The sequence below is a fragment of the Galeopterus variegatus genome, unplaced genomic scaffold, assembly GCF_000696425.1.
Source record: "Galeopterus variegatus unplaced genomic scaffold, G_variegatus-3.0.2 Scaffold7736, whole genome shotgun sequence".
In the NCBI taxonomy this organism is placed as follows: domain Eukaryota; kingdom Metazoa; phylum Chordata; class Mammalia; order Dermoptera; family Cynocephalidae; genus Galeopterus; species Galeopterus variegatus.
The window spans coordinates 76890-103691 of NW_007733847.1; the positions used below are offsets into that span (position 1 = coordinate 76890).

Below are 26802 nucleotides of genomic sequence, written 5' to 3' on the forward strand. Positions count from 1 at the left end.
GTGAGAGGGAGGGAGAGAGAGAGAGAGAGAGAGAGTGTGTGTGTGTGTGTGTGTAATTCTTTTCTCCCTCAGTGAAAGGAATAATGGAGATGAAACAGGATAGTGAATCGCCCTGGGGCGAGGGAGGGGATGGAGCAGGGGAGGAACACATGGACATCAACATTCCATTCCTTTTTATGGCTGAATAATACTCCACTGTGTGGATATACTACATTTTGTTCCTCCATTCATTAGTTGATGGACATGTGGGCTGTTTTTACTATTTGGCTATTATAAATAATGCTGCTATGAACATTTGTGTACAAGTTTTTCTGTGGACATGTTTTCATTTCTCTTGGGTACATATGTAGGAGTGGAACTGCTGGGCCATATGGTAATTCTACGTTTAACTTTTACAGAAACAACCAAACTGTTTCCCACAGCAGCTGCACCATTTCACATTGCCATCAGCAACATATGAGGGTTCCAATTTCTCCACATTCTCACCAATACTTATTTTCTGCTTGTTTTATTATTGTAGCCATCCTAGAGGGTATGAACTGACATATGATTGTGGTTTTGATTTGCATTTCCCTAATGACTAATTATGCATGCATTATTCATATGCTGACTGGCCATTTGTATAACCTTTTTTGGAGAAATGTCTAAATAAAACATCTGACCATTTTTTAACTGGATTGTCTTTTTGTTATTGAGTTATGAGAGTTATTTACATATTCTGGATACTAGATCCTTATCAGATATATGGTTTGCAAATATTTTCTCCCATTCTGTGTGTTGTTTTTTCATTTTCTTGATAGTGTGTTTTGGATGTACAAATGTTTTTAAATTTTATGATGTTCATTTTATTTTTCCTTTTGTTGCTTTTGCTTTGGAACCATAGCCTAATCCAAGGTCACAAAGATTTATACCTAAATTTTCTTCTAAGAGTTTTATAGTTTTAGCTCTTACATTTATGTCTTTGATGCATTTTGAGTTAATTTTTATATAGGGGGTGTAAGGTAGAGGTCCACCTTCATTCTTTTGCATGTGGATATTCAGTTGTCCCAGCATTTGTTGAAAACACTATTCTTTCCCCCACTGAATGGTCTTGGCATTCTTGTCAAAAATAATGAACCATAAGTTGATCTTAAGTGTTCTCACCGCCAAAAAAAAAAATCATAACTATGTGAGGTGATGGACAGGTTAAATTAGCTTGATTGTGGTAATCATTTCACAATGCATACATACATCAAAACATCATATTGAATATACAGATAAATAGGAGGGGAAAAAAGAAGACACAACAATCACAATTCCTTTGAACTTGTTAAGACAAGTGAACAGATATGATGTTGATGGGGGGAAGAGGGGAGAGGGAGAGAGGGGAATTGGTAAAGCGACAAGAAAATCAACTACACCGCATATTGATAAATTTTAATTTTTTTAATTTTTATTTATTTATTTTTAAAAGATGACTGGTAAGGGGATCTTAACCATTGACTTGGTGTTGTCAGCACCACACTTGCATATTGATAAATTTTAATTTTTTTAATTTTTATTTATTTATTTTTAAAAGATGACTGGTAAGGAGATCTTAACCATTGACTTGGTGTTGTCAGCACCACACTCTCCCAAGTGAGCCACGGGCCGGCCCTTTTTAAAATTTTTTTTAAAAACATCATGTTAACACATTAAATATATACAATTATTGGTCAAGTATACCGCAATAAAGCTGGAAAAAAATAAATGGACCACAAACGTACAGGTTTACTTCTGGCCTCTCAATTCTATTCCATTGATCTATGTCTGGCCTTATACTAATCTACATTGTTTTAACTACTGTAGCTTTATAGTAAATTTTGAAATTTACTACACTAAGTGTGAAAAGAATGAGTCTTCTTTATTCTTTTTCAAAAAAATTTTTTAGCCATTCAGGGTCACTTGTAATTCCACATGAATTTTAGGATCAGTTTGTTCATTTCTCCAAATAAAGCAGTTGGAATTCTGATAGGGATTGCACTGAATCTGTCTACATACTGGCTTTTGTATATACTATAATACATGTATAATAACAAATTTAAAATAAGTAATTCAAAATGTTGAAGGACAATAAGAGAAAAGAATAGAATGCCAGGATAAAAATTGCCAGGGAGATGGAACAACTGATTTAGAATGGTCAGAGAAGCTGAGCCTACAGGATGAAAAAGAGAGCAAAGAGCGTCCAGACTAAGTGAACAGCATGTGCAAAGGGCCTGTGGCAGCAGAGCAGTGGGCATGTTCCAGCAACTGACGAAGGAGAGGCCCCTATGGCTGGACTCAGAACCCAGGAAGCAGGCGTGGTGCCAGAGGACATGCAGCTTGTGAACAGCAAGTTTCTGGAAAGACAACTAAGAAACTGTTGACCACAGGTATCTCCAGTGAGTGAGACTTTTTCTTTTCACCTTATTCCTTCCTATGCTGTCGGAATGTTATCAACAATTTTATTATTTTTATAAATAGCTGATTTTTAAATAATTACCCACACCAAGATCTTAAACATAAAGAGAAGCTTCAACTTTACAGTTATCAGAGAAACGCAAATATTAAAAACTGGCATAGTTAGGGCCGGCCCGGTGGCGCACTGCTACAGTGCGCCGCTTGGGAAGCGCAGCGGCACTCCCGCCGAGGGTTCGGATCCCACATACAGACCGGTTCCCGCTCACTGGCTGAGCGAGGTGCGGGGGCAACACCGAGGGTTGCGATCCCGTTGCCGGTCCCGGCCCGGTGCGGGCGCGACACTGAGGGTTGCAATCCGTTGCCAGTCACAAAAAAAAGACAAAAAAGGGAAAAAAAAAAAAAAAACTGGCATAGTTATTAAATTAGCACACTGAAGTGGATAATACTCATTGCTCACAAAAAAAAGACAAAAAAGGGAAAAAAAAAAAAAACTGGCATAGTTATTAAATTAGCACACTGAAGTGGATAATACTCATTGCTAAAGGTTATGATTACAGTGGTACTTCTCTACATTGCTGACGGCAGTATAAACTGGTAAACTTAGAAAGCAATATGACAACATAATCTGAAAACAATAAAAATATTCTAAGCCTTTGATCCACTCCTAGGAATTCATCCTAGAGAAACAATCCAAATGAAAAGAAGCCACATGTGTGTACATGATAAATGTAATAATATCTCCAATGCCTCCTTCCATCCTCCAAAAGAATGCCTCCTGACAACAGGAAAATGATTAAATGCCTTATTGTGTATTAATGTTATGCCGTGTTATTCAAATATTAAAATCTGTAATTCTGAAAAGCATACCAACACAGAAAAATGTTTTATGTGAATTTAAATAATTTCAAAACAATATATAAAACTACACCTATGCTATATTACAATATAAAAGATGTATACAAATGAACAAGGCAATACACAAAGATGATGCGATGTAGTGCTAGGATCAGACAGGAGTTATACATGATTTATATCCTAAACTTAAAGGCCCCCCATTCAGACAAACATGAGAAAACAAGAAGATGGAATATACGAGGTGGATAAAGCCTGTGCCTCATTCCTTCCTCCCTTAATCACACTCTTCCCAAATCAGTTAAAATCGACTGCCTTTTGGGTGGCATTTGTTTCTTCTTTAAGGAGTTTCTTTTCTCTGCTGAAAGGCTCAGAGCCCCTCTGCTGAGGAGTGGCTAATGTGACCTCCAGTGCTTCCTCAGGTCATGCCTACGGGAGCCCGGGATGAGGGGAATGGGAAGTGACAAGGGGTAAGAGCCAAATTAAGGAAGGTGGGCTCCAGACCATAAAGGCCCTCCAACTCACAGCTCCACACTACAGGTGCGAAGAGCTCTCACTGCCCCAGAAGGGTGACAAGTACACTACCTGTTTGCCCATCGGCGCCCCATCCACAAGAATAGACTTCTCCTTTATCCGTTAGGAACAGACTATGATCCTGACCACAGGCGACCTGGCAGACAGAGAAGTGAAGCTGATGAGAAGAAATACTCAGAACACAGTGTCCTAGTCAACGGAGCCAAAGAACCAGCAGCACTCCCAACCGCTCCTGAGCACAGGAGGGACGTGCCCAGGCAGGCTGCCGCATGCTGCCCCCATAGCTTGTTCTTCCTCCATCCACCGCAGCCTAGCTTTTGATTCCCATGCCTCTGAAACTGCTCTTGCTAAAGTAAAGTGGCCTTTAGGAGCAAATGCAAGAGCTCTTCCATCCATCCCACTCCATCTCAGAGGCGCCGCCCCATCCTCCTTAACTCTTCTCCTCCCCGTCCCTCTCTTCTGTTCTTTAATAACTTCCATTCTTGGTCACAAGCTCAGCCTCTACTTCATTCCCTCTCATGCTGGAATCTCTCCAAGCACTGTCTTCTGCCCTCTTCTCTCCTACTTTCCATGCTTCCCTGGGAGACTGCATAGACTCCCAAGGCTTAACTGCCACCTCCACACTATTATCTCCAGTCTCAAGCACTCTACTGAGTTCCAGGACTGATTTTTCTAACTGGCTAAAGAAAAGCACCATTTATTGAACACTTATAATGCCAGGCTCCGTGCTAAGTCAACAGCCAAAGCTACCTAGTAAGAAACTGAGTCTCAGACAAACAAACCTGCCAAAAGTCACTCCATCAATAAGCAGAGGAGCAGGGACTTGAACTCACATCCATGTGACTTTGAAGCCTGTGCAATAAACACTATGCTCTACTGCAACCTTAACACCAAATTCACTCTCTACCTCTCCCTCACTTTCCCCTCCTACCCACCCCAAGCCTGCCCCTCCTCTGGTCCTCTCCTCATGGTCAGGAACCTCAGCGCCCACTCATCTGCCTACTGGGCCACACTCTACTCCTCCAGCTCACTCCCTATCCATCTCATCAAGCCCTGTATCTGGCAATTCCGCTTACAGGTCTCTCCCACCTGTCTCTCTCCCCACATCTTCCCTACTGGCCTTCATCACCTCCACGCCCAATTCCACTCCATGGCCAAAGTTTTCTTCGTAAATGGATCATGATTTGGTTGTCACTTGCCCTGCTTCAAACCTTTGACAGCCCCCAAGTGTCAAAAGATGAAGTCCAAACTCCTTAGCAAGATGTGGTTCACTCTCAGTCTGTCTTCCAGACTATTTCACACCACTCCCCATAAGCACACAACACTCCAGACACAACGTGCAGTCTTACAGCCTTCAGACTACCCCTCCCCTCTGTCATAAAACCTTTCCTATCATCCATCTCTGGCCTATCCAGTAAGCTCCTTTGCCACCTCCTCTAGGATGCACTCTCTCCCTTCCATCCCATCCCTGGTAGACTTAACAATTCCCCTTCTGGTGCTCTCATAGCACTTCTGTACATGTTCATGTATGTATTTAAATATTTACTTTATGTACCTGCCATGTGCTGGGCACTGCTCCAAGGATGAAAATAAAACTGTGAGCAAGACACAGCCAGCCTGGAAGACCGTGGCACTAATGACACTGTGATACAGCTAGTTTAACCTGTTCTCCCACTAAGAGTTATCTCCCAGCAAGACACAGCCAGCCTGGAAGACCATGGCACTAATGACACTGTGATACAGCTAGTTTAACCTGTTCTCCCACTAAGAGTTATCTCCCTAAATCTTATTAAATTTTGTATCCCTAGGATCTAGCATAAGTCCTTGCTGTAGTAGACAGGCAATAATTTTTATTAAAATAATTTATTAATTCAGAAAATCCCCCTAACAAATTTACCATCAACCCACCCAACTTTCAACCTTTCAAAAGCACCCCTGAGGACAGGACAAGCAGCTCTCAGCCCATGTCTCTCACCTGGACCACCTGTCCATCGAAGTCCTGCATTCTATGGATTTTGTGACTTTCGCTACAGCCAGGAGCAAATTGGGAAGAAATACGAGATATGGTCATGATAAGCACTGTGCAGTCCCGGCCCCTCCCCATCACCCCCATGTGCACACAGTAACTGTTAGGGCAACTCTCAAGGTCAAATATAAGGCAGAGTTAGGCCTGGGAGTGAAAGAAAAACAAAACAAAACAAAATCCTAGGTGACTTTAATATGCAGAGCTGAGACTGGTGTTCAGGCCTACCAGCATAACATGAGGAGCTACAGGGAAATTTTTTAAAACAGGAAAATGAATAGGATTGAAATGAAGGGAAATTTTTTAAGTTAATCAATTTGGTAAAATGAAAAATTAATTTAAAAAAGTTAATTCAAAGAAGTTCTACGCATCACAACTAATGCTCACCCACCCTCCACTCCCACCAAGCTAACGTACGAGCTCAACCTGAAAGAGAACAACACTCCACAACTTTCCACCAACTTCTCACAGCTCTCTCTCAAGCACATCTGGTATGCGGAAGGGGCTGTCCTTTGGAAAACTCACCTGTAAATTTCATTTTCTACCACCTTTCTTCCACATTGCCCATAAGAGTTGTTTCCCATGCTGAAAACTAAAGAATAACGCCACAAATTAAATCAGTTCTGCATGTTCATGGAACCCTAGAGTGTCAGGACTAAAAAGAGGTCTCAAAAGTGGTCCTCGTCCAACCGCTTACCCTAACTGCCACTCGGTTTCCTTCTTCAACATTTCTAGCCTCTGTGAGCACATCGACGTGTGTGTCTGGGTCTAGACCTGCCTTCCCCTTCAGCCCTAGATCTGCCTCTTGGGAATTCCAAATTATAAGCTAGCACTCCTTTCCCTGTGCCTAAGTTGCCCTGCATGCCAAATCCCCTCTTAAAAGAACTCCTAAATACCACCTTCACCCTTTCCCAGAGAGCACACTTTGCCAGAAAATGAAATTTGAAAAATGGAGTCATGTTGGCCTTTCCCTGGAAACAACCCTCTTTTGAAGAGGGGCCGTGTTACCCAGGGCCTGAACTCTGAATGCCCCCCACCACTTGGAAAAATTGATAGCGAACAAGCTTCTATTAGTACCAATACAAAAAGCCATCTATGCACACAGCCCAGCTTGGTGACTTCACGACAAAGGGAGCACAAAGCCTTGATAAGGCTCCCCTGTATGCACTGTCACATTTATAAATACCTGGGATTTTCCAAGAACCACAGAGAGCAGGGGACATAAGAATTAGCAAGGTCTTTCCAACATAGCTCTCCTGAGCAATCCTACTGGTTTGCTCAGGAAGTGCCATGTGGCTTAAACAAGCCACTCAGGCCCAAGGGCAAGGCTCCATCTCACAATAAAGTGGTCCCCCCACTCCTCAATCAGCCTTCAACAGGTCAACTCACCTCCTTCGCTGTCTGTCAGGACGAGAGAGTGTGCTCTGCCACAGGAGACCTGCAGCACCTTTGTCTCCTGAGGTTTGTCCAGAGGCAGTGGGACGGGAGAGGGCTCCAAAACATACTCGTAGCCTCTAGCTGAACAAAACCACCAGGGCCATAGCATGTTACACTGATTCACAGTTGTAGCATTTCTAACACTAGAAATCATATTGTCCAGCCCTCCTACTTCTACATAGGAAGAAAGACAGTCAGAACAGGAATGACTTACTCAAGACACGTACGTCAGCAGCAGGGCTAGGACTAGAAACCCAACTCCCAGGCCACTGTACTACACTGCCTCCATTACACAAAGTGGGTTATTGAAAAGCATGCTCAGTCTTACTAAAGAAATCTCTTTATATTTCATTTACTACCATTTGAGTTTTTAAGGAAAGTAAAAGCACCTTCTTGCAATAGTTTCTTAGTGAGGCAAAGAACAGCATGCGATACCACTCATATGAAAAGGAGGCAAAAAGAATATGTATTTGCTTGTGTGCATTAAATCTCTCTAGAAGGACAGACTGGAAACTGTTAACACAGGCTGTCATCAGGGAGAAACCATGTGGCTGGGAGGACAGAGGTGGAAAGCAGACTTTTCACTATTTGCTTGTGTGCATTAAATCTCTCTAGAAGGACAGACTGGAAACTGTTAACAGAGGCTGTCATCAGGGAGAAACCATGTGGCTGGGAGGACAGAGGTGGAAAGCAGACTTTTCACCGTATATTCTACCATGCATTCAGGATTCTGAACAATGCAAATATGTTATCTACTCAAAAATAAAATAAAATTTTAAATTTTAAATGAGGGAGAAAGTTTTTTAGAAGTCACTCTAAAGAAGAACTTTACTGTTCTCTACAATCCCACTGGAGAAGCCATATTAGCCTCTGCAGGGAACTCCTCTTGTGGGCTTAAAGGATGAGCTTCGGGACATTTATAATGTAGGCGGGAGTTCAGGAGATCTACAAATGCACTGGTTCTAATCCTGCTCCACCCTAATGATCCCTCTATTTTCTCCTATGAACCTATGTTTAAAAAGATTTTGTCTACCAAATTAATGGCATTATTACTGTTATAATAATACATTTGCCCATTTGTATTCATCAGTGACTGAAATAATTTTCACACAACACTTTTGATCAGTATAGAATAACTGGTTTATCACAATGAGATGCCATGATTCCAGGCAAAAATCAAAGATACTAGACAGTGTTGTTAGCTTATATAGCCTTATTAGCTAAAAATATATAGCACTTTAAAATACCGAAATATCAGCGTGGTGCTGGTAACACCAAGATCCAGGGTTTGATCCCTCTACCAGCCAGCTGCCAAAATAAATAAATGCATAAGATAAAATAAAATACAGAAAAGTGACTCACGTCCCCCATTACTATCTTCATAAACCCTGAAGAACCTGGGAAGCAGTATATACATAACATTTAAAGGGAATCTGGGCTGGCCTAAGGTTAGCTCAGCTGGGTAGAGCATGGTGCTGATAACACCAAGGTCCAGGGTTCAAACCCTGTACCAGCCAGCAAATAAATAAATAAATAAATAAATAAAATGGAATCTGGCTCTAGATCCAACTACCAATTGACAGGAAACACAGAAGCCAGAGTATCATGTTAAATGGCACCACAGGGATACATTCAGCTAACTCCAGACTGGAAAATCCACAGGATAAGCAACATGATTTCTTCAACAAACAAATTTCAAAGAAAAAAAAGATTAAAACAGACTTAAAAGACTTTTAAAAAGTCTTATCAACCAATTGCAATATCTGCATCTTATCTGGATCTTGATTTAAACAAATTTTTAAGAATAAAATACACTGGGCCGGCCCGGTGGCGCACTGCTACAGTGCGCCGCTTGGGAGCGTGGCGGCGCTCCCGCCGAGGGTTCGGATCCCACATACAGACCGGTTCCCGCTCACTGGCTGAGCGAGGTGCGGGCGCAGCACCGAGGTTTGCAATCCCGTTGCCGGTCCCGGTCCGGTACCGGTATGGGCGTGACACTGAGGGTTGCGATCCGTTGCCGGACACGAAAAATGACAAAAAGGAAAAAAAAAAAAAAAAGAAATTGAAACATCAAAAGAATAAAATACAAATCTAATGATGTTTTGAGACAACGGGCAATTTGAACACTGGATATTTGATGATATTAAAAGATTCCACTGTTAATTATTTTTAGGAATGATAATGATATTATGTTTGCTTTTTTTGAAGAGTCCTCTTTAGATAAGTACTGAAATTTTTTTTTTTTTCCTTTTTGTCTTTTTTTCGTGTCCGGCATCGGATCGCAACCCTCAGTGTCGCGCCCGTACCGGACCGGACCAGCAATGGGATCGCAACCCTCGGCGTCGCGCCCACACCTCGCTCAGCCAGTGAGCGGGAACCGGTCTGTATGTGGGATCCGAACCCTCGGCGGGAGCGCTGCCCCGCTCCCAAGCGGCACACTGTAGCAGTGCGCCACCGGGCCGGCCCCCTGAAATATTTAATAAATGAAATCAGTGATGTTGAGGTTTACTTCAAATTTACTGAGGGGGAGGCTGGGAGAAATAAATAAAACAAGACTGGCATGAGTTAATACTGCTGAAGCTGATAACAGTACATGAGATGTATTACACTATTCTGTCCACTTCTGTGTATGTCTGAAATTGTTCCTAATAAAAGGTATAAAAATGTAATGTGGCACCTTACTGCTATAAGAGACTTCAATACTGACCTATAAAAAGGCAGAAAACAAAATATAACCTATGATCAAAATTATGTAAAAATGTATTTACATATGAACAAGAGAACAAGAAAAAAGTTAAAAGAAATATTTGTCCAGTATGTATTTCTGGATAATTTCCCCTTTATTTTAAGAAATGTCTCTTACTGCTTTTATACTATTATTTGGCTAATATCTATTTTTTTTTTTTAAAAGATGACCGGTAAGGGGATCTTAACCCCTTGGCTTGGTGTTGTCAGCACCACGCTCAGCCAGTGAGCGAACCGGCCATCCCTATATGGGATCCGAACCCGGGGCCTTGGTGTTATCAGCATCGCACTCTCCCATATCTAGTTTTTTAAATGCCATTATAAATTATTTCTAACATTTTTACAATTCAAGTTTCAAACATCTGGAATAAAGCCTTCATCTTAAGGATTTCATTGAATTTTTTTCCCAGATCATATTCTAGGCACTGTAGAGTATTTCAAGCTGTCTTCAAGCAAGGAAAGAAAGGTCATCTCTTTGGGCCAAAAAGGAACATCTTTACTTATCACCAAATGCCAGGTGCTTGCCCTTTAGCCTGATGGCTCAATGTGTTACCAAAGAGGCTGAAAAATAATAGAGTCCAGATGTTTTCAAACAACATCCCTTTAAGACTCCATCTATTTTACTGTTATGGTGTGGTTTATGTAATCATGTCCTTGAGCTTTCTCAGACTGATCACAGCACAGAGAAGCCAAGGTGAGGATGCTCACTTTTATCTTTCCGGCTCCTGTGAAATCCAAGCTGAGAATCTTTGTTGAGTCCCATACCCCAAACTTTTGTAACATCTTTGGTTTTAGAGGACAGCAATGTGAATCCATAGCCACAGGCAGCAGATGAAATCTGAAAAAGAGTTCCCATAAAGCATTGACTGATTTGGGATGTCCAGTTTCTTCAGCAATAAATGACAGGTTACCAAATCCAAGAACACACACTATTATCATAGTAAACACTCAATAAATGTTAGTTGCAACCTGTTCGACATGTATTAATCTTTACAAACATTCTATGAACTAGACAGTATCATCCCCATCCACCACTACACAGTCTAGCATAGTAGTTGACAGACTGCCTTAGTTTGAATTTTGGCTCCACCCCTTACCAGCTATGTGATCTGAGATAGATTACTTTACCTCTCTGTATCTGTTTCCTTGTGTAAAATGGAGATGATAATAGCATCTCTCTCACTGGGTTGTTGTGAAGACTAAATTAGTTAACATAGCTAAAGACCTTACAGTAAATAGTGCCTGGCTTAATGTAAGAGTTGTATAACATACTTACTATTACTGTTAGTAGAAGCAGTATTAGGTAGATGAGAAAACTGAGTTCCTAGAGCTTAAGTTGCCTACTAAATGGAAACTGTCTGATTCCAGAGTGCATGCTCTTAACCCACCCTTATGCTACACTGTTACATTCTCAAACTATTTCCATGAAGAGGAAGAATTAGTATTATAGTCACTGTGACTTTAACACCCTAACAGTGCCAGGGTCTTTGTCAAGTGTTTTACCCACACTGTCATCAATCTTCACCTTCACTGACCAGATGAAGAAACTGGGGCGTCTGGTGGGGCTGGAAGAAAACTGAAGGTGGTTTGATTTTAAAATCAACCCTCCTTCCATACTACCCAGAGCAACCATATTTCCAGTTGGCCTGGGATGGTCCTGGTTTATATATAATATCCCAACATTCACTCTCAAACAAATTGCATGACAAATTATATTGTCACCCTAATTATCTCCCACTATCTTGCAGCTGCTTACAGTTTATCAGAGGCCTCTGTAGTCTCTGTCAGAGACCACATGTAAATCTAACCTAATCCTGATAGCAATGCCAGCTTGCTGCTGATCATGAACAAATATGAGAAACCTTTTTTTATTACAGCATTTCTCAAAGAAATGCTAGCTAAATACTTCTTTTTTTTTTTTCCCCCTGACCGGTAAGGGGATTGCAACCCTCAGCACGGTGTCGTCCGCACTACGCTCAGCCAGTGAGTGCACCGGCCATCCCTACATAGGTTCTGAACCCGTGGCCTCGGCACGCTGCACTCTCCCGAGTGAGCCACGGGGCCGGCCCTAAACATTTCTTTAAAAATTGACTTCTTGGGCCGGCCCGGTGGTGCACTGCTACAGTGCGCCACTTGGGAAGCGCGGCGGCGCTCCCGCCAAGGGTTCGGATCCCACATACAGACTGGTTCCCGCTCACTGGCTGAGCGAGGTGCGGGGGCAACACCGAGGGTTGCGATCCCGTTGCCGGTCACGGTCCGGTACGGGCGCGACACTGAGAGTTGCGATCCGTTGCCGGTCATGAAAAAAGACAAAAAAAAGGAAAAAAAATAAAAATAAAAAATAAATAAATAAATAAAAATAAAAATTGACTTCTTGATGCCTTGTTTAATCAAGTCATCCAAAAGTGACATTTCCCGGGGCCGGCCCGGTGGCGCACTGCTACAGTGTGCCGCTTGGGAAGCGCGGCGGCGCTCCCGCCGAGGGTTCAGATCCCACATACAGACCAGCCGCTCACTGGCTGAGCGAGGTGCGGGTGCAACACTGAGGGTTGCGATCCCGTTGGCGGTCACGAAAAAAGACAAAAAGGAAAAAAAAAAAAGTGACATTTCCCTTCTTTTGCCTTGTGATATGCTCCCTCATAACATTCATATGGAATACATATACCTGCACCCTTGTGTTAGTCAAAAACCCTCAGTTCTTTGGCCTCCTAGAGCCCCCAAACGTCTGGAATGGCTCCAGCTCGACAGAAATGACCTAGATGGGAGTGTGGAAAAGCCCCTGACCACAAAGAAAAGAGATAAGTCTAAAAATGACGCCCAGCAAACTATGATTATTCTCATTGTTTGATGATGCCTGTTTATTTAAAATTCAACAAATATTTGATGAGCACGTACTGTTATCATTAAATCTGTTACTATTTGAAAAGGCTTTGAACAATACTGACACAGAGTCAGCATTAAGTAAGTGTTTGTGATGATAATGTGCTAGAAGGGACTTCCAACTATGGTGGTGTGAAGAGGTTAGCAAATCTCGCCCCAAAAAACAAAAATACAACTGGATGAAATTGGAAAAAAAAAATGTCAGGGCTCTACAAATCAATAAAAGGCAAATAAACTAAGAAATATTTACTCATAAAAAACTGCTAGAACTTCAGGTAAGAATAGCAGGAGTCTGCAGACTTCTGGGGTTGGGCTGCTCCATATACCCAAGCTCAGCACAGACATTTTAAAAGGATGGGGTGACTGTGAAAACCATCAGTTTGGCTGCCAGAAAGGACAGACTTACTTTGGGGAAGAGGATGAAAACACATGCCTAGCAGCAAACTGAATAGGAAACAAACAAGAAAACCTACAACTCAGCAAGCCTGAGGTTGCCATCCTGATTGAGGCAAGAGAAAAGGTGGATCAGCCAGAAATGTAACAGGAAGCTCCTAGAAATGAGAGAGCCATAGAAGGCTCTCCATACATCCATGGCTGACTGGGAAAATACACAAATAAGCAGGGGAGACCTGAGCACCCTGTGGAAAGTGAGGCTGAGACAGATATGAGAACTTTGAATATAGTCCCTAACCTACACACAGAATCAACATATGATGTTGAGCACAACCTCTACCCAAATCATTAACTGATAACAATGGTACTGCAGATAGGGGGCAACTCTTAAGAAGCCAGACTTTTAGAAAAGTAATTAAATAAAGAGAAAACAAAAAACTGAGCAAAGACATCAGTGGCCACATAACAGGGGAGATTAATTCTATAAATTAAGTCCATAAAAATTACTAAGAAAACTCAGGAAGAAAAATAACAGAATCCAAAGTTGTTATATCATCAAAAAGTCCAGTTTTCTACACAAAAAGTACACTACATGCAAAGAATCAAGACAGTATGACCTGAGAGGAAAAAGAAGCCAAAAGAAAATGATATGAAGTGGACCCACTGTGGGATTTATCAAAGATTTCAGTAAATCAAAGATTTCAGTTCAAAAAACTTTTTAAAGCCATTTTTTAAGAAATTAAAGGAAGTCCATACTCATTAAAATATAAAAATATGTGAAATTTCTGTATATCAATTAAACTGCAATAAAGCTTTTTAAAAAGTAATTAAAGGAAAAAATGATGATGATGACTTAACAAATAGGGAATCTGAGTAGAGTAATAAAAACTACATTAAAAACCTAAAATGGAAATTCTGGAATTGTAAAGTACAATAATCAAAATAAAAAACTCACTAGATAAACAGCAGATTTGAGACAGCAGAAGAATCAGTTAACCTGAAGAAAAATCAACAAAAATTGCCCATTCTAAAGAACAGGGAAAAAAAAATTAGGAAAAGAAAAAAAAAAAATGCTTCAGGTATCTGTGACACAAGTGTATCAACATTTATGTAATGGGGAGTCCCAGAAGGGGAAGAGAGGGAAAAAAAAAAAAAAAAAGAGGCAAGAAAAAATATTTAAAGAAATAATAGCAAAAATATTCCCAAGTTTTATGAAAAACAAATCTACAGATCAAAGTTGCTCAAAAGGGCCGGCCTGTGGCTCACTTGGGAGAGTGTGGTGCTGATAACACCAAGGCCAAAGGTTCAGATCCCATAGAGGGATGGCCGGTTTGCTCACTGGATGAGCATGGTGCTGACAACACCAAGTCAAGGGTTAAGATCCCCTTACCGGTCATCTTTAAAAAAAAAAAAAGACAAAGTTGCTCAACAAATCACAGTTAAACTGTTGAAAGACAAAGAGGGCCAGCCCGTGGCTCACTCGGGAGAGTGCGGTGCTGATAACACCAAGCCAAGGGTTGAGATCCCCTTACCGGTCATCTTTAAAAAAAAAAAAAGACAAAGTTGCTCAACAAATCACAGTTAAACTGTTGAAAGACAAAGAGGGCCAGCCCGTGGCTCACTCGGGAGAGTGCGGTGCTGATAACACCAAGCCAAGGGTTGAGATCCCCTTACCGGTCATCTTTGGGGGGGGAAAAAAAAAAAAAAGACAAAGAGAAAATCTTGAAAGCTGCAAAAAACTGACTCATCAAGTACAAGGGAACAACAATAAGATTAACAGCTAACCTCTCATCAGAAACAACAGAAACCATAAACCAGTGGAATAACACAAAGTCCTGAAAGACAAAACTGTCAACCAAGAATTCTATACCCAGCAATACTATCCTTAAAAAGTTAAAGTACAGGGCCGGCCCGGTGGCGCACTCGGTAGAGTGTGGCGCTTGGGAGCGCGGTGGCACTCCTGCCGAGGGTTCGGATCCCATATGGAGACCGGTCCGCTCACTGGTTGAGCGCGGTGCGGGCACAACACCGAGGGTTGCGATCCCATTGCCGGTCACGGTACGGGCGCGACACCGAGGGTTGCGATCCCGTTACCGGTCACGAAAAAAAGACAAAAAGGAAAAAAAAAATAGTTAAAGTACAGACACTCCCAAACACTGAGAGAATTCACTGCTAGCAGACCTGCCTTAGCAAGTACTAATGAAGTCCTTCAGGCTGAAAAGAAATGACAGCAGATAGTAACTGCTCACAAGAAGAATCAAAAAATGAAGAGCACCAGCAAAAGTAATTATACAGGTAAATATAAATAACTGTATATTCTTTTCCCTTTCCTTCTCTTAAATGATTTAAATGACAAATGTATAACAATTACAAAACTGTATTGTTGAGCTTAAAACATATGAAGGTGTAAAATATATCACATTAACCACACAAAGGAGAGGGGAGAAAATGGAGCTTTGTCAGAACAAAGTTGCTATACTTTTCAGAATTAGTTCACAATTAACCTAATAGCAGTTTTGATGTTATACTGTGACAAATTAAGATGTACATTATAATCCCAAGAGCAACCACTGTAAAAAAAACTCAAAAAAATAGGTTAGTTGAGCCTGATCTCTCTCCCCAACTACAAAACCCCACTGTAGTAACAATCCTTGAATAAAGTCTTTCCCTCTCTAAAAATAAAAATAAGGGGGAGGAGGGGTTAGAGAGAAATTGGTAAAGGGCCACAAAAATGATTACAATGTATAAGGTTGAATATGCTAATTATCCTGATTTGCATATCACATATTGCACAGAGGTATTTATATTCAAAGCTGTACCCCACAGATATGTACAATCAATTATGTTTCAATTAAAAACAAATAAATTTTTAAAAAGTCTTCTTTACTGTGTATATTTGTATTTACCACCAACAAAGGAATTTAAAAGGTACACTAGAAAAATACAAAGTTAACACAAAAGGCAGCAGTAAAGAAAGAACAACAGAATAAAGAAAAAAGGCATACTGAAACAAACAGCAAAATGGCAGATGTAATCCAACCATATCAATAAATTACATTAAAAGAACATAGATTCAGTGACATCAGCAAAAATGATAGAGCAATCAGAACACTGGCAAACAACGTCAGAATCAACCTTTTCAGAACTCTGGAAATTAACCAGACTTACAGCAATCAGGGGTTTTTATTCAAAAAAAGCAGCTAAATCTTGGTAAGAACAGTGAGCTTTGTCATGTTTTATCTTGACTTACTCCCATCCACCTCTCCTCAGCCACGCAGTAGTCTTGAAAACTAAGAGCCCACAATCACAGTGAAAACCAGCAGTCTGGCAACCACTGGAAGAGGCAGAATGGGATTGCAGCAACTTCAAAGCTCCAATCCCAGCAAATTCTCATTATTTGACCTGTCTGGTGGTTCCCTTAGAAACACCACTGGCAAGACTGTCTTTACTTGACACAGCCTAATTTCACCCAATACAAACAGCTCTTACTCTAGGGACATTTGTTGAAAACAATCAGAGGCTATTTTTGGAACATTGCAGCTGCTTGAGGTGATGGATAACAGGTGGGTAAGCCATAGGTTAACCAAGAAGCTCAAAAGGAAAAGATGGGGAATGAGATGTCCACAGGGATCTTTGAAAGACACGGACATATTCTCGGGAATCTAGAATGCCACACACCTGTGTAGAGTTGTGTCCATGCTCAGATAAGACCTGGGAAGCCCCTAAGCTCTCCCTTCTGACTGACCTGGAAAGGCTCTGCACAAGTGGAAAGGAAAGGCTGACATGGAACTGTAAACTGTCTGGCTAAGTGTCAAAGGTGTGCCCCAACATTCACACAAAGCCTTCGGCAAAGATGGGGAGATCTATTGTTTTCAGACAGTTAAGGAAATCTCTGTCCAATTATTAGCTGTCCACTAAGGTAAGAAAACAAATTTCAGTGGCCACACATGACAAAGAAGTCAGATTTTACATAATTAGTTCAGAAAAGTCACTAAACAAATAGTAACAATGACAAGCCCTGGGGGGGTAAAAGAGCTTGATTTTCAGAGCTGCTACATTATGTCATTTTAAATGTCTACTTTTCCATGCTAATAATATTGATTTGATCATCACATACTGTACACAAATACTGATGGTCAACTCTGTATCCCATAAATATGTATAATCAATTATATTTCAATTTTTTAAAATAAATAAATAAATAAATGTCCAGTTTTCAACAAGAAAGTAAAGAAGAAACATGAAAAGAAACAATAAAGTATAGCCTATACTCATGATGAAAAAAAGCAACAAAAACTGCTCTGCAAGCAGCCCAGGTATTGAACTTACTAGACAAAGACTTCAAAATTGACTATTTTAAATATATTCAAAGAACTAAAAGAAACCACATCTGAAAACTAAAGGAAAATATGAGAACAATGTCTCATCAAATAGAGAATGTCAATAAAGAGATAAAAATTTTAGGGCCGAGCCCGTGGCGCACTCGGGAGAGTGCAGCACTGGGAGGGCGGCAGCAGTCCTGCCGTGGGTTCGGATCCTATGTAGGGGTGATCAGTGTGCTCAAAGTGCTCACTGGCTGAGCACGGTGCGGCCGATCTCAAAAAGGACAAAAAAAAAAAATTTTTTTTAGAAGAACCAAAAAGAAATTCTGATGTTGAAAAGTACAATAACTAAACTTTTTTTTTTTTTTTGGCAGCTGGTCAGTAAGGGGATCCAAATACTTGACCTTGGTGTTATCAGCTCTAACCAAGTGAGCTAACCAGCCAGCCCTAAAATTAAAAATTCACTAGGGCCAGCCTATGGCTCACTTGGGAGATTGTGGTGCTGATAACACCAAGGCCATGGGTTCGGATCCCTATATAGGGATGGCCAGTTAGCTCACTTGGGAGAGAATGGTGCTAACAATACCAAGTCAAGAGTTAAGATCCCCTTACCAGTCATCTTTAAAAAAAAAATTCACTAAACAAGCACAATAGTAGATTTAAGCAGGCAAAAGATGAGTGAACTTGAAAATAAGTCAACTGGGCCGAGCCAGTGGCGCACTCGGGAGAGTGCAGCGCTGGGAGCGCAGTAGCGCTCCCGCCGCGGGTTCGGATCCTATATAGGGATGACCGGCGCGCTCACAGCAGCCTTGTAACACCAAGGTCAAGGGTTCAGATCCTCATACCAGTCAGCCATGGGGAAAAGAAATAAACAAATCCTCAATTATGTCCACTAAACCACAGCAGAATACACATACTTTTCAAGCACACCTGGAACATTCCCCAGAACAGACCATACTCTAGACCATAAAACAAAGTCTCAGTAAATTTAAAAGACTGAAATTAAAGTATTTTTTCCAATCACAACAGAATTACATTAGAAGTCAACAAAAGAATTACGGAAATCCATAAATATTTGGAAATCAAACCCTTCTAAAAACTTTATGGGTCGGGCCGGCCTGGTGGCGTACTGCTACAGTGCGCCGCTTGGGAGCGCAGCAGCGTGCTCCCGCCGAGGGTTCGGATCCCACATACAGACCAGTTCCCGCTCACTGGCTGAGCGAGGTACGGGCGTAACACCGAGGGTTGTGATCCCGTTGCCGGTCCCGGTCCAGTACAGGCGCGACACTGAGGGTTGCGATCCATTGCCAGACACGAAAAAAGACAAAAAGGAAAAAAAAAAAAAAACTTTATGGGTCAAAGAAGTCATCACAAGGGAAACTGAAAAATAAAGTGTTCACTGGTTATTTGGGCTGGCCAGTTAGCTCAGTTGGTTAGAGTGCGGCCTATAACCCCAAGGTCACGGGTTCAGATCCTCACACTGGCCAGCTGCAAAAATAAATATATAAATAAATAAATAATAAAGTAAATGAAGACAAAAATACAACAAAAATATCAGAATTTATGAGCAGCTACTCTGAGGGAAAACTACAGCTATAAATGCCTACATTAAAAAAGAAGGATCTCAATTCAAAAGCCTAACCTTCGATCTTAAGAAACTAGAAAAGAAGAGCAAACTAAACTCAAAGCAAGAAGAAAACAGGAAACAATAAAAATTAAAACAGAAATCAATGAAACAGAAAAATAGATAAAATGTTAGTTCTTTCAAAAGACTGATAAAATTGACAAGTTTTTAAGTTAGAATGACCAAGAGAAAAAAAAAAGTGAAGCGACAAATTACCAAAATCAAGAAATGAAAGGAGACATCGCTATCAACCCTACGGTTTCATCAAAATTTAAAACTTTTGCTCTTCAAAACACTATTAAGAAAATAAAGGGGCTGGCCGGTTACCTCAGTTGGTTACAGCACAGCCTTATAACACCAAGGTCATAGGTTTAGATCCCCCTACCAGCTAGCCACTGAATGAATGAATGAATAATTAATAAATAAACAAATAAATGAAAAGAAAAGAAAAACCACAATGGGGAGAAAGGATTTGTACATACCATGTGATGAAAGGCATACATACGGAATACACAAAGAATTCTTACAACTCAATATTAAAAAGTCCAAGTACCCAACTTTTCATTGATCTGGAGCTTAAATTCCGTTTCTCTTGATCTTCATTTCTAGTTAAAAGATCATTTGCTGTTCTAGGCAGACAAGTCAGAAGCCAAACTGGACAAGTATGCTTCTTTTTCATTACCCACCAAGATTTCCACAACCATTTCCAAGCAAGAACCGATCCTAAGTATCCATTTGGCTAAGTATCCATTTTTGCTCTTCTCAGTGTTGGCTCCTGAGACTAAATGCCCTCAGGCAGCTGTCCTTTGTTGTGACCTTTTAAAATCTGAGCTTATCCAGAGGAATCCTGTGCACCTAGGTGTTTAGATCTCCTTTCTCGCTTATTCCTGTAACTGCTCGAGTTAACATTTTCCTTTGGAGTTGTTTATCCAACGGCAGCCGGTCCACGTTTTCTCTAACGTTATTGGGGGGGGGGGGGGAGTACGGGAATCCGAACCAGTGACCTTGGTGTTACCAGGCTGTGTTCTTACCAACTGAGCTAACCGGACAGCCCTCTCTGAGCTCCTGAACTTTGCTTTCCTAAGATGAGAACTGGAGTAGACTGGCCCGAGTGCGAATCCCATGTACCTACCTGCGGTGGGGCCTCGGGCCTTAACCTCTCTCAGCCTCACTTTCCTTCCCTGTAACTAAGGACGACGACTCCTGACTCACGGGGTGCTGAGCAAATGACACGAGGCGGGCACAACATCTGGCACGTTTCAGTCACCCCATATATGTTGACAGCCACCCTTAACCTTCCCGTCTGGGGCTTGCAGCCAGTTCGAGACTTGTCCTCCCAGAAGTCGGCCACCCAGCGTAGCCAACTTCTCGAAGAGGACCGAAGGCGTCGGGCATGGAGAACGGGGAGCGGCGGAGTTTGGGAGTGCTAAAGAGAAGGAGGCAGGAAGCCGCGACCCGTACCTTTTGATCCAGCTCCAGGCGGTAGGGCACGGGCTGGATCCTGCGGCGCGACCGCGAGCCGGCGCGGGGCTGGGGTCCGGAGCCGGGCAGCACAAAGGTGGGCACGCCCAGGGCCCCCGAGAAGCTGAATCCCCACACGAAGATGCGGTCGACCCGGGCCGCGCGCTCGCCCACGTACTGGAACACGGGCGCGTCCGCCTCGGCCTCCGCCGCCTCGCGCCTGCTCCGCGAGCGCCTGGCAGCCGTCCAGTGCCCTCGCACCAGCCCGGGCCCGCTCAGCCGCCGTGCCAGCCGAGCCCCCGACGCCAGCGTCGTCAACGCCATCCTCCGCTTCACGCCTCAGCGGCTCCTGGGCGCCGCCATCTTGTGTGACCCTTGACCTCACGCCCCACCGGAAGAACCCGCGGTCGCGGCCACGTTTGCTATTGGCCGAAGGCAGGGGCAGCCCGCGGTTCCGGGAGGTGAGGTGGGGCGGGGCCGGACAGCCCCCGTGCTTGCCCTGCCCTCGCGGACACACGCTCCTTGGCTACTCCATCCCGCCCTCCAACCAGGGAGCTAGATTGGAGCTCTTACTATTGTATTGGCACGCACGCCCCAGCGGAAGAACCCGCGGTCGCGGCCACGTTTGCTATTGGCCGAAGGCAGGGGCAGCCCGCGGTTCCGGGAGGTGAGGTGGGGCGGGGCCGGACAGCCCCCGTGCTTGCCCTGCCCTCGCGGACACACGCTCCTTGGCTACTCCATCCCGCCCTCCAACCAGGGAGCTAGATTGGAGCTCTTACTATTGTATTGGCACGAAACACCCCCAGCGATTCCCTGCGGCCTTCGCCAGTGCCCCTCAGCCCATCACTCCACTCGAGACAGACGGCTCTGCTGGTAATTTCCGACCCAGCGCCGTTTCCGGCCTCCCTTCTGCGCACAGGACCTCGAATGCCCTCCCCACTGTCCCCTCTAGCTCCAGATGTCCGCAAACTCCTACCCACTTTCTAAGATCCAGCCCCAGCACCTCCTCTGAGGTTCCTTGGAGGCAGGAGCTGAGTTCATTCAGAGAGTCGTCACTAATTCTGTACTCCTAGAGTATAGCATGCAGCCGGAACAAGGCCTTCATGAATAAATGACCCGGGAGTCTGGGGACCTGGTTGTAGCCTGGCTCTGCGACTAGCTTGCTGCGCCGCATTGGGAAGTTGTCTCTCTTTTCTGGATCTCACCTCTAAAATGAGGGGGTGTAGGACCAGCCCGTGGCTCACTCGGGAGAGTGTGGTGCTGATAACACCAAGGCCACGGGTTTGGATCCCTATATAGGGATGGCCGGTTAGCTCACCTGGGAGAGCGTGGTGCTGACAACACCAAGTCAAGGGTTAAGATCCCCTTACCAGTCACCTTTTAAATAAATAAGTAAGATGACGGGGTGAAGAAAAATCAATACATGAAATAAATTTTTTAAATAAAATGAGGGGGTTGGATATTATGGCCTGTAGAATCTCGTGCATCCCCTTATGATCCATGACAGGGGTTCCTAAATACTAGTCCCAAATGCTGAGGGCAAACTCTTTCCTCCCTTGCTTCCTTTTCTCTTGCTGTCTTTATATTGCTTGATACCTGGAACTAATCCAGTTTTAATCTACTCCCAAGACCACTCAAATTATTTTGTTTTCTTAGAATGTACCTTGAAGGCTGGCCAGTTAGTTTAATTGGTTAGAGCACAGTGATATAACACCAAGGTTCAGGCCCATGGCTCACTCAGGAGAGTGTGGTGCTGATAACACCAAGGCCATGGGTTTGGATCCCATATGGGGATGGCTAGTTAGCTCACTGGGTGAGTGTGGTGCTGACAACACCAAGTCAAGGGTTAAGATCCCCTTACCAGTCATCTTTTAAAAAATTAAAAATTAAAAAAGTTAAAAAAGAACACCAAGGTTCAGATCCCCAACCAGCCACCAAAAAAAAAAAAAAAATAGAATGTACCTTGTAACCAGTCTGTGAAACGTTTTTACCATTCTGTGGTAAAATGTTAATGTTTTACAATTCTGTGGGACTGTTTTACAAAGAGCGAATAGAGAAAAACAACTGATAAGATGTGGTAGCCATGAGACTGCTCCTTGAAGGCCTCTAACCACAGGGAGCATAATTCACCATGGCTCTGAAATTCATAGATTTCATAGTCTGCTGGGCTGTAAAATCTATTCTCTGCACTGAGGTCGTGCTTCCCTTGGGCTGCTCCCAGTGACTGAGCCAGGCAGGGATGGACACTAAGGCAAACCTGTTCCTGGGAGACATGGCTCCTCTGATGGTCACCCTTAGCTGGAGGACTCCCCAGGGGCTAGACAAGCCTTCCTTAGACTATGCTGCAGTCTAGGACACTTTTACCCAAACTTCTCTCCTTTTCTTCCTTACTTAGGGTCAGACTTGCATTGTGGCCTAATGGCCCTCCAGCTTTCTCAGGTTCCATTCCCATTTTCTCTTACAGAGACAGTTCCCCTAATAAAATTCATGCACATTAAATTCCATCTTGGAATTGTCTAGAAAGGAGATACAGCAAGTACAAATTCCCAGAAGTGAGAGACTGCATGGATGTGTGTGCTGCAAACTGACCCAAGCAACTTAAGCTAACCCATTAGTCCCCACAACTCTTAGGTTATGTTTGGTAGATGGTGATAGCCACAAAAAACTTTGCTTTGCTAATGGTTAAAAAGCATGGATATAATATACATTAGGAAGCAGGGATAAAACGATTCATCAAACCTATTCTGTAAGCCCAGTAAAGTCAGTACAGGGATCCAAGCCCTTGACCTTGGTGTTATCAGCACCACACTCTCCCTAGTGAGCCACCAGCCAGCACCCTCTCCCTATGTCTTTTTAAACACACCTACCAGCACAAAAGATTTTCTGAAAGCAGATAGAACATTCCAGAAGCAGGATTTTTGTTTTCTTTTTAACAGCAGTTGGCATTTGGCATGACAGAAGTGTTTAGGGATCAAACGTCATGTGCCAGCTCTAAGGGTAAAGGCTTTAGTGGATTCTCATATCCTGTTCGTTCAAGAGAGGAAATAGTTTTTAAAAAATCTGCTTTCCTAATCTCAACCCCCAGTATCTTCCCAAATGAAACCCATTTCTCACATCCTCTAATGCCAGTTGTGTCCAGTATCAATTGATAGCCTCTCAGCTGCAGATCTGGTCTTCATTGCCTGCCCTGCAAACATTAAGAGGGGCCCTTAAATATTTTGCCTGAAGAGACATAACAGGAGAAAACCTTTTGTCCTGAAAGAAAGTGAGCCAAGATGTCAGGTACCGATCAAGCTTTATTAAAGGAAAAGAATCTGCCGGGCTGCGCTCAAAGTGGAGGACAGCCCAGGGCTGCCCTCAAAATAGAGGAAAGCACCAGGTGTGGGGGTAGGTGTAGGGGTTCCACAGGCACCCGATTTCTCTTTCATGGGTGCCCGAACAGGGACATTCCCTGGCAATATGGCGCTCTTCCGGGTTCTTCTCTGCAGTAAACAAGCCCGCTGGCGCCAAACCTCAACCAGTCACAGGTCAAGGCCCACCTCCCGCCCAACCCCGTCCAATCAGCTACCGCCCCATCCACCCCCTATCCAAACCCGGAACGCAGCTCCCTATAAATATACGCGCGGTCGTTGAATAAAGTGGAACTTCTCTGGTGAACTGTCAGCCTGGGTCTCGTGAGCCTCCTTCATCCACGCGCCCTTTCATTGGTGCTGAAACCTGGGAGGAGTTCACCCCGTGCTAGGGGACTCCTTCCTCGGACTCCTCCGCAACCCCCCAGGACTGACGGTCCGCCCTCGTCTATTTTCTCCGGCGCTGGCTTCCTTCACCCACCACCGGCTCATCTGTTAGGTAAGCCCCCTTTTTCCTTTTGTCAGGCTTGTAGATTATTTAAACCTTCTAATCACATTCCCCTGGCCCTGGAGGCTAAGCCCCATTCCTCTCTCTTTCTCTCACGCCTTTTAACCTTCCTACTACCGGGTCCTGGACCTCCGCCGTCCATCAAAACCCTAGCATGCTAGGTTCCTTCCGGCTCCGGGCAAATTCGCCTAAGGGAAATGAGGGTCTAGGTGACGACCTACACCCCCTTCTCTCCGGGTTCATAATTGAACCTCTCCCTTGAGATTGGTGCGTCTCATTGGGGACGCCCTCTGAGTCCCGTGATTCTCATCCAGCCGAAGGACTCATTTTTAATCCTCCTCTGACTTCTCTGCTCTAAACCCTTTTTTCGGAATGGGAGCTTCTGCCTCCTCACTTCGGGGCGATTCACCCTTACAATGTCTCTTAAACAATCTCACCGCTTTATCCCTCAAGCCTGACATTAAACCCAAACTCCTAACCAAATTTTGCACACAAGATTGGCCTTATTATCCTCTAGATAACCAAAGTAAGTGGCCCCCTGAGGGCACGCTCGATCCCGATATTCTCCGGGATCTCTTTAATTACTGCCAGCCTGCAAAAATGGAAAGAGATTCCATACGTTGAGGCTTTCTGCCTACTTGCTCAAAATCCCTCTTACTGTCTCACCTGTTATCCTTCCCAGGTTTTCCTGCTTCCAAACCCCCTCCATCCTCACCGCCTCCACTACCCCCTACTTCTGATAATTTTGACCCCACGGATGAACCCCCTCCATACAGGTCTCCTCCTCCTGTAACTCCCTCTGCTCCACAACCCCCTCAGTTAACTCTGCTGCCATCTTCTGCTTCACCTAGCCAGCCTGTTCTCCCTCCTGCCTCCTCCTCCCCTGTTTCTTCCAGCCCCGCCTCTCCGCCATTTTCTGTCCCTCAACCCCCACAAGCGACTCTGCCGCCATCTTCTCTCACCCCATCACTTCCTCTGCTGCCATCTTTTGCCCCGTCATTTTCTAGCCCCACCTTGCCGCCATCTTATTCCCTGTCGACTCCTATTTCACCTGCTCTGGCGCCTTCCTTTAGCCCCCCTGTAACTTGTTCCCAAGGACTCCTCCCTTCCTCCACCACGGCTCCTCTCCGTGAGGTGGCTGGAGCTGAAGGGGTTGTTAGGGTACACGTTCCCTTTTCATTAGCTGATCTCACCCAACTGGAAAAGAGGTTAGGGTCCTTCACCACTGACCCCTCTACTTACATTAAAGAATTTCAATGGGTCCTTCAGGCATACAGTCTCACACATCATGACATCTATATGCTCCTGGCCAACACCCTCCTTCCCGAGGAATGCAACCGTGTCTGGGGCGCAGCTCGGAGCCATGCAGATGAAATTCACCGCACAAACCCTGCTCTCCCCATTGGCCCCCAGGCAGTCCCCGAACATGATCCACATTGGGATAACAACACACCACAGGGAATCCAGGCCAGGGATCATTTTAGTTCCTGCCTCCTGGCCAGTCTTAAAAAGGCTGCCCGCAAAGTTGTTAATTTCCAAAGGGTCCAAGATGTTCTCCAAAAAAAGGAAGAAACTCCATCCAAGTTCCTCAATCAACTAACTCAGGCTCTCCAGCAATACACCAACCTAGATCCCTCATCAGAAGAGGGATGCCATGTCCTTATGACATACTTTTTGGCTCAATCCTACCCTGACATTAAGGCTAAAGTAAAAAAACTAGAGCAGGGCCCCACTACTCCCCAGACTGAAATCTTATCAGTGGCCTTCAAGGTCTTTCATAATAGAAAAGAGGAAAAGGAACGGCGCAAACAAAAGGCTGATTTGGCCAACCTTCAAATGCTGGCCCAAATAATTACACAGCCTTCCAAATGCCCTTCCGGGCCCTCCGCCTTCAATACTACCTCCGGGGCTTGCCTTAAATTGGCAAAGAGGGCCATTGGTCGCGGGCCTGCCCCTCGCCCAGAACACACACCAAGCTGTGCCCTAAGTGCCAAAAAATGGGACATTGGGGCTCGGACTGCCCACTCACCCGAAGGGGAGATTGGCCTAACAAGCCCCAGCCATCCCAGGCACCTCAAACACCCCTGGTGGGACTGGCTGAAGAGGAGGAAGACTGACGGGGCCCTGGGTCCTTCCCAACCATGACTATCACAAAAAGCGAGCCCAGGGTAACTATTGTTGTGGATGGCCGGCCTGTTTCCTTCCTCCTAGACACAGGAGCCACCTTTTCGGTCTTGAGGGAGTTTCGGGGCCCA

At 43.9% G+C, this 26802-nt stretch overlaps 1 protein-coding gene across 2 annotated transcripts in view; it reads right to left on the bottom strand.

Moving 5' to 3' along the window:
* Positions 1-21151, bottom strand: part of WBSCR16 (Williams-Beuren syndrome chromosome region 16) — a 40515-nt gene extending 19364 nt beyond the window's left edge. For both annotated transcript variants that reach the window (XM_008592287.1, XM_008592286.1), the window contains exons 1-6: positions 20690-21151; positions 10718-10847; positions 7217-7345; positions 6353-6419; positions 5780-5831; positions 3856-3940 (exon numbers count right to left, since the gene is read on the bottom strand). In XM_008592287.1, the coding sequence (XP_008590509.1) occupies positions 3856-3940; positions 5780-5831; positions 6353-6419; positions 7217-7345; positions 10718-10847; positions 20690-21013 (787 nt within the window). In that variant the 5' untranslated portion in view covers positions 21014-21151. The remainder of the gene's footprint in view (positions 1-3855; positions 3941-5779; positions 5832-6352; positions 6420-7216; positions 7346-10717; positions 10848-20689) is intronic.
* Positions 21152-26802: the final 5651 nt, after the last annotated feature.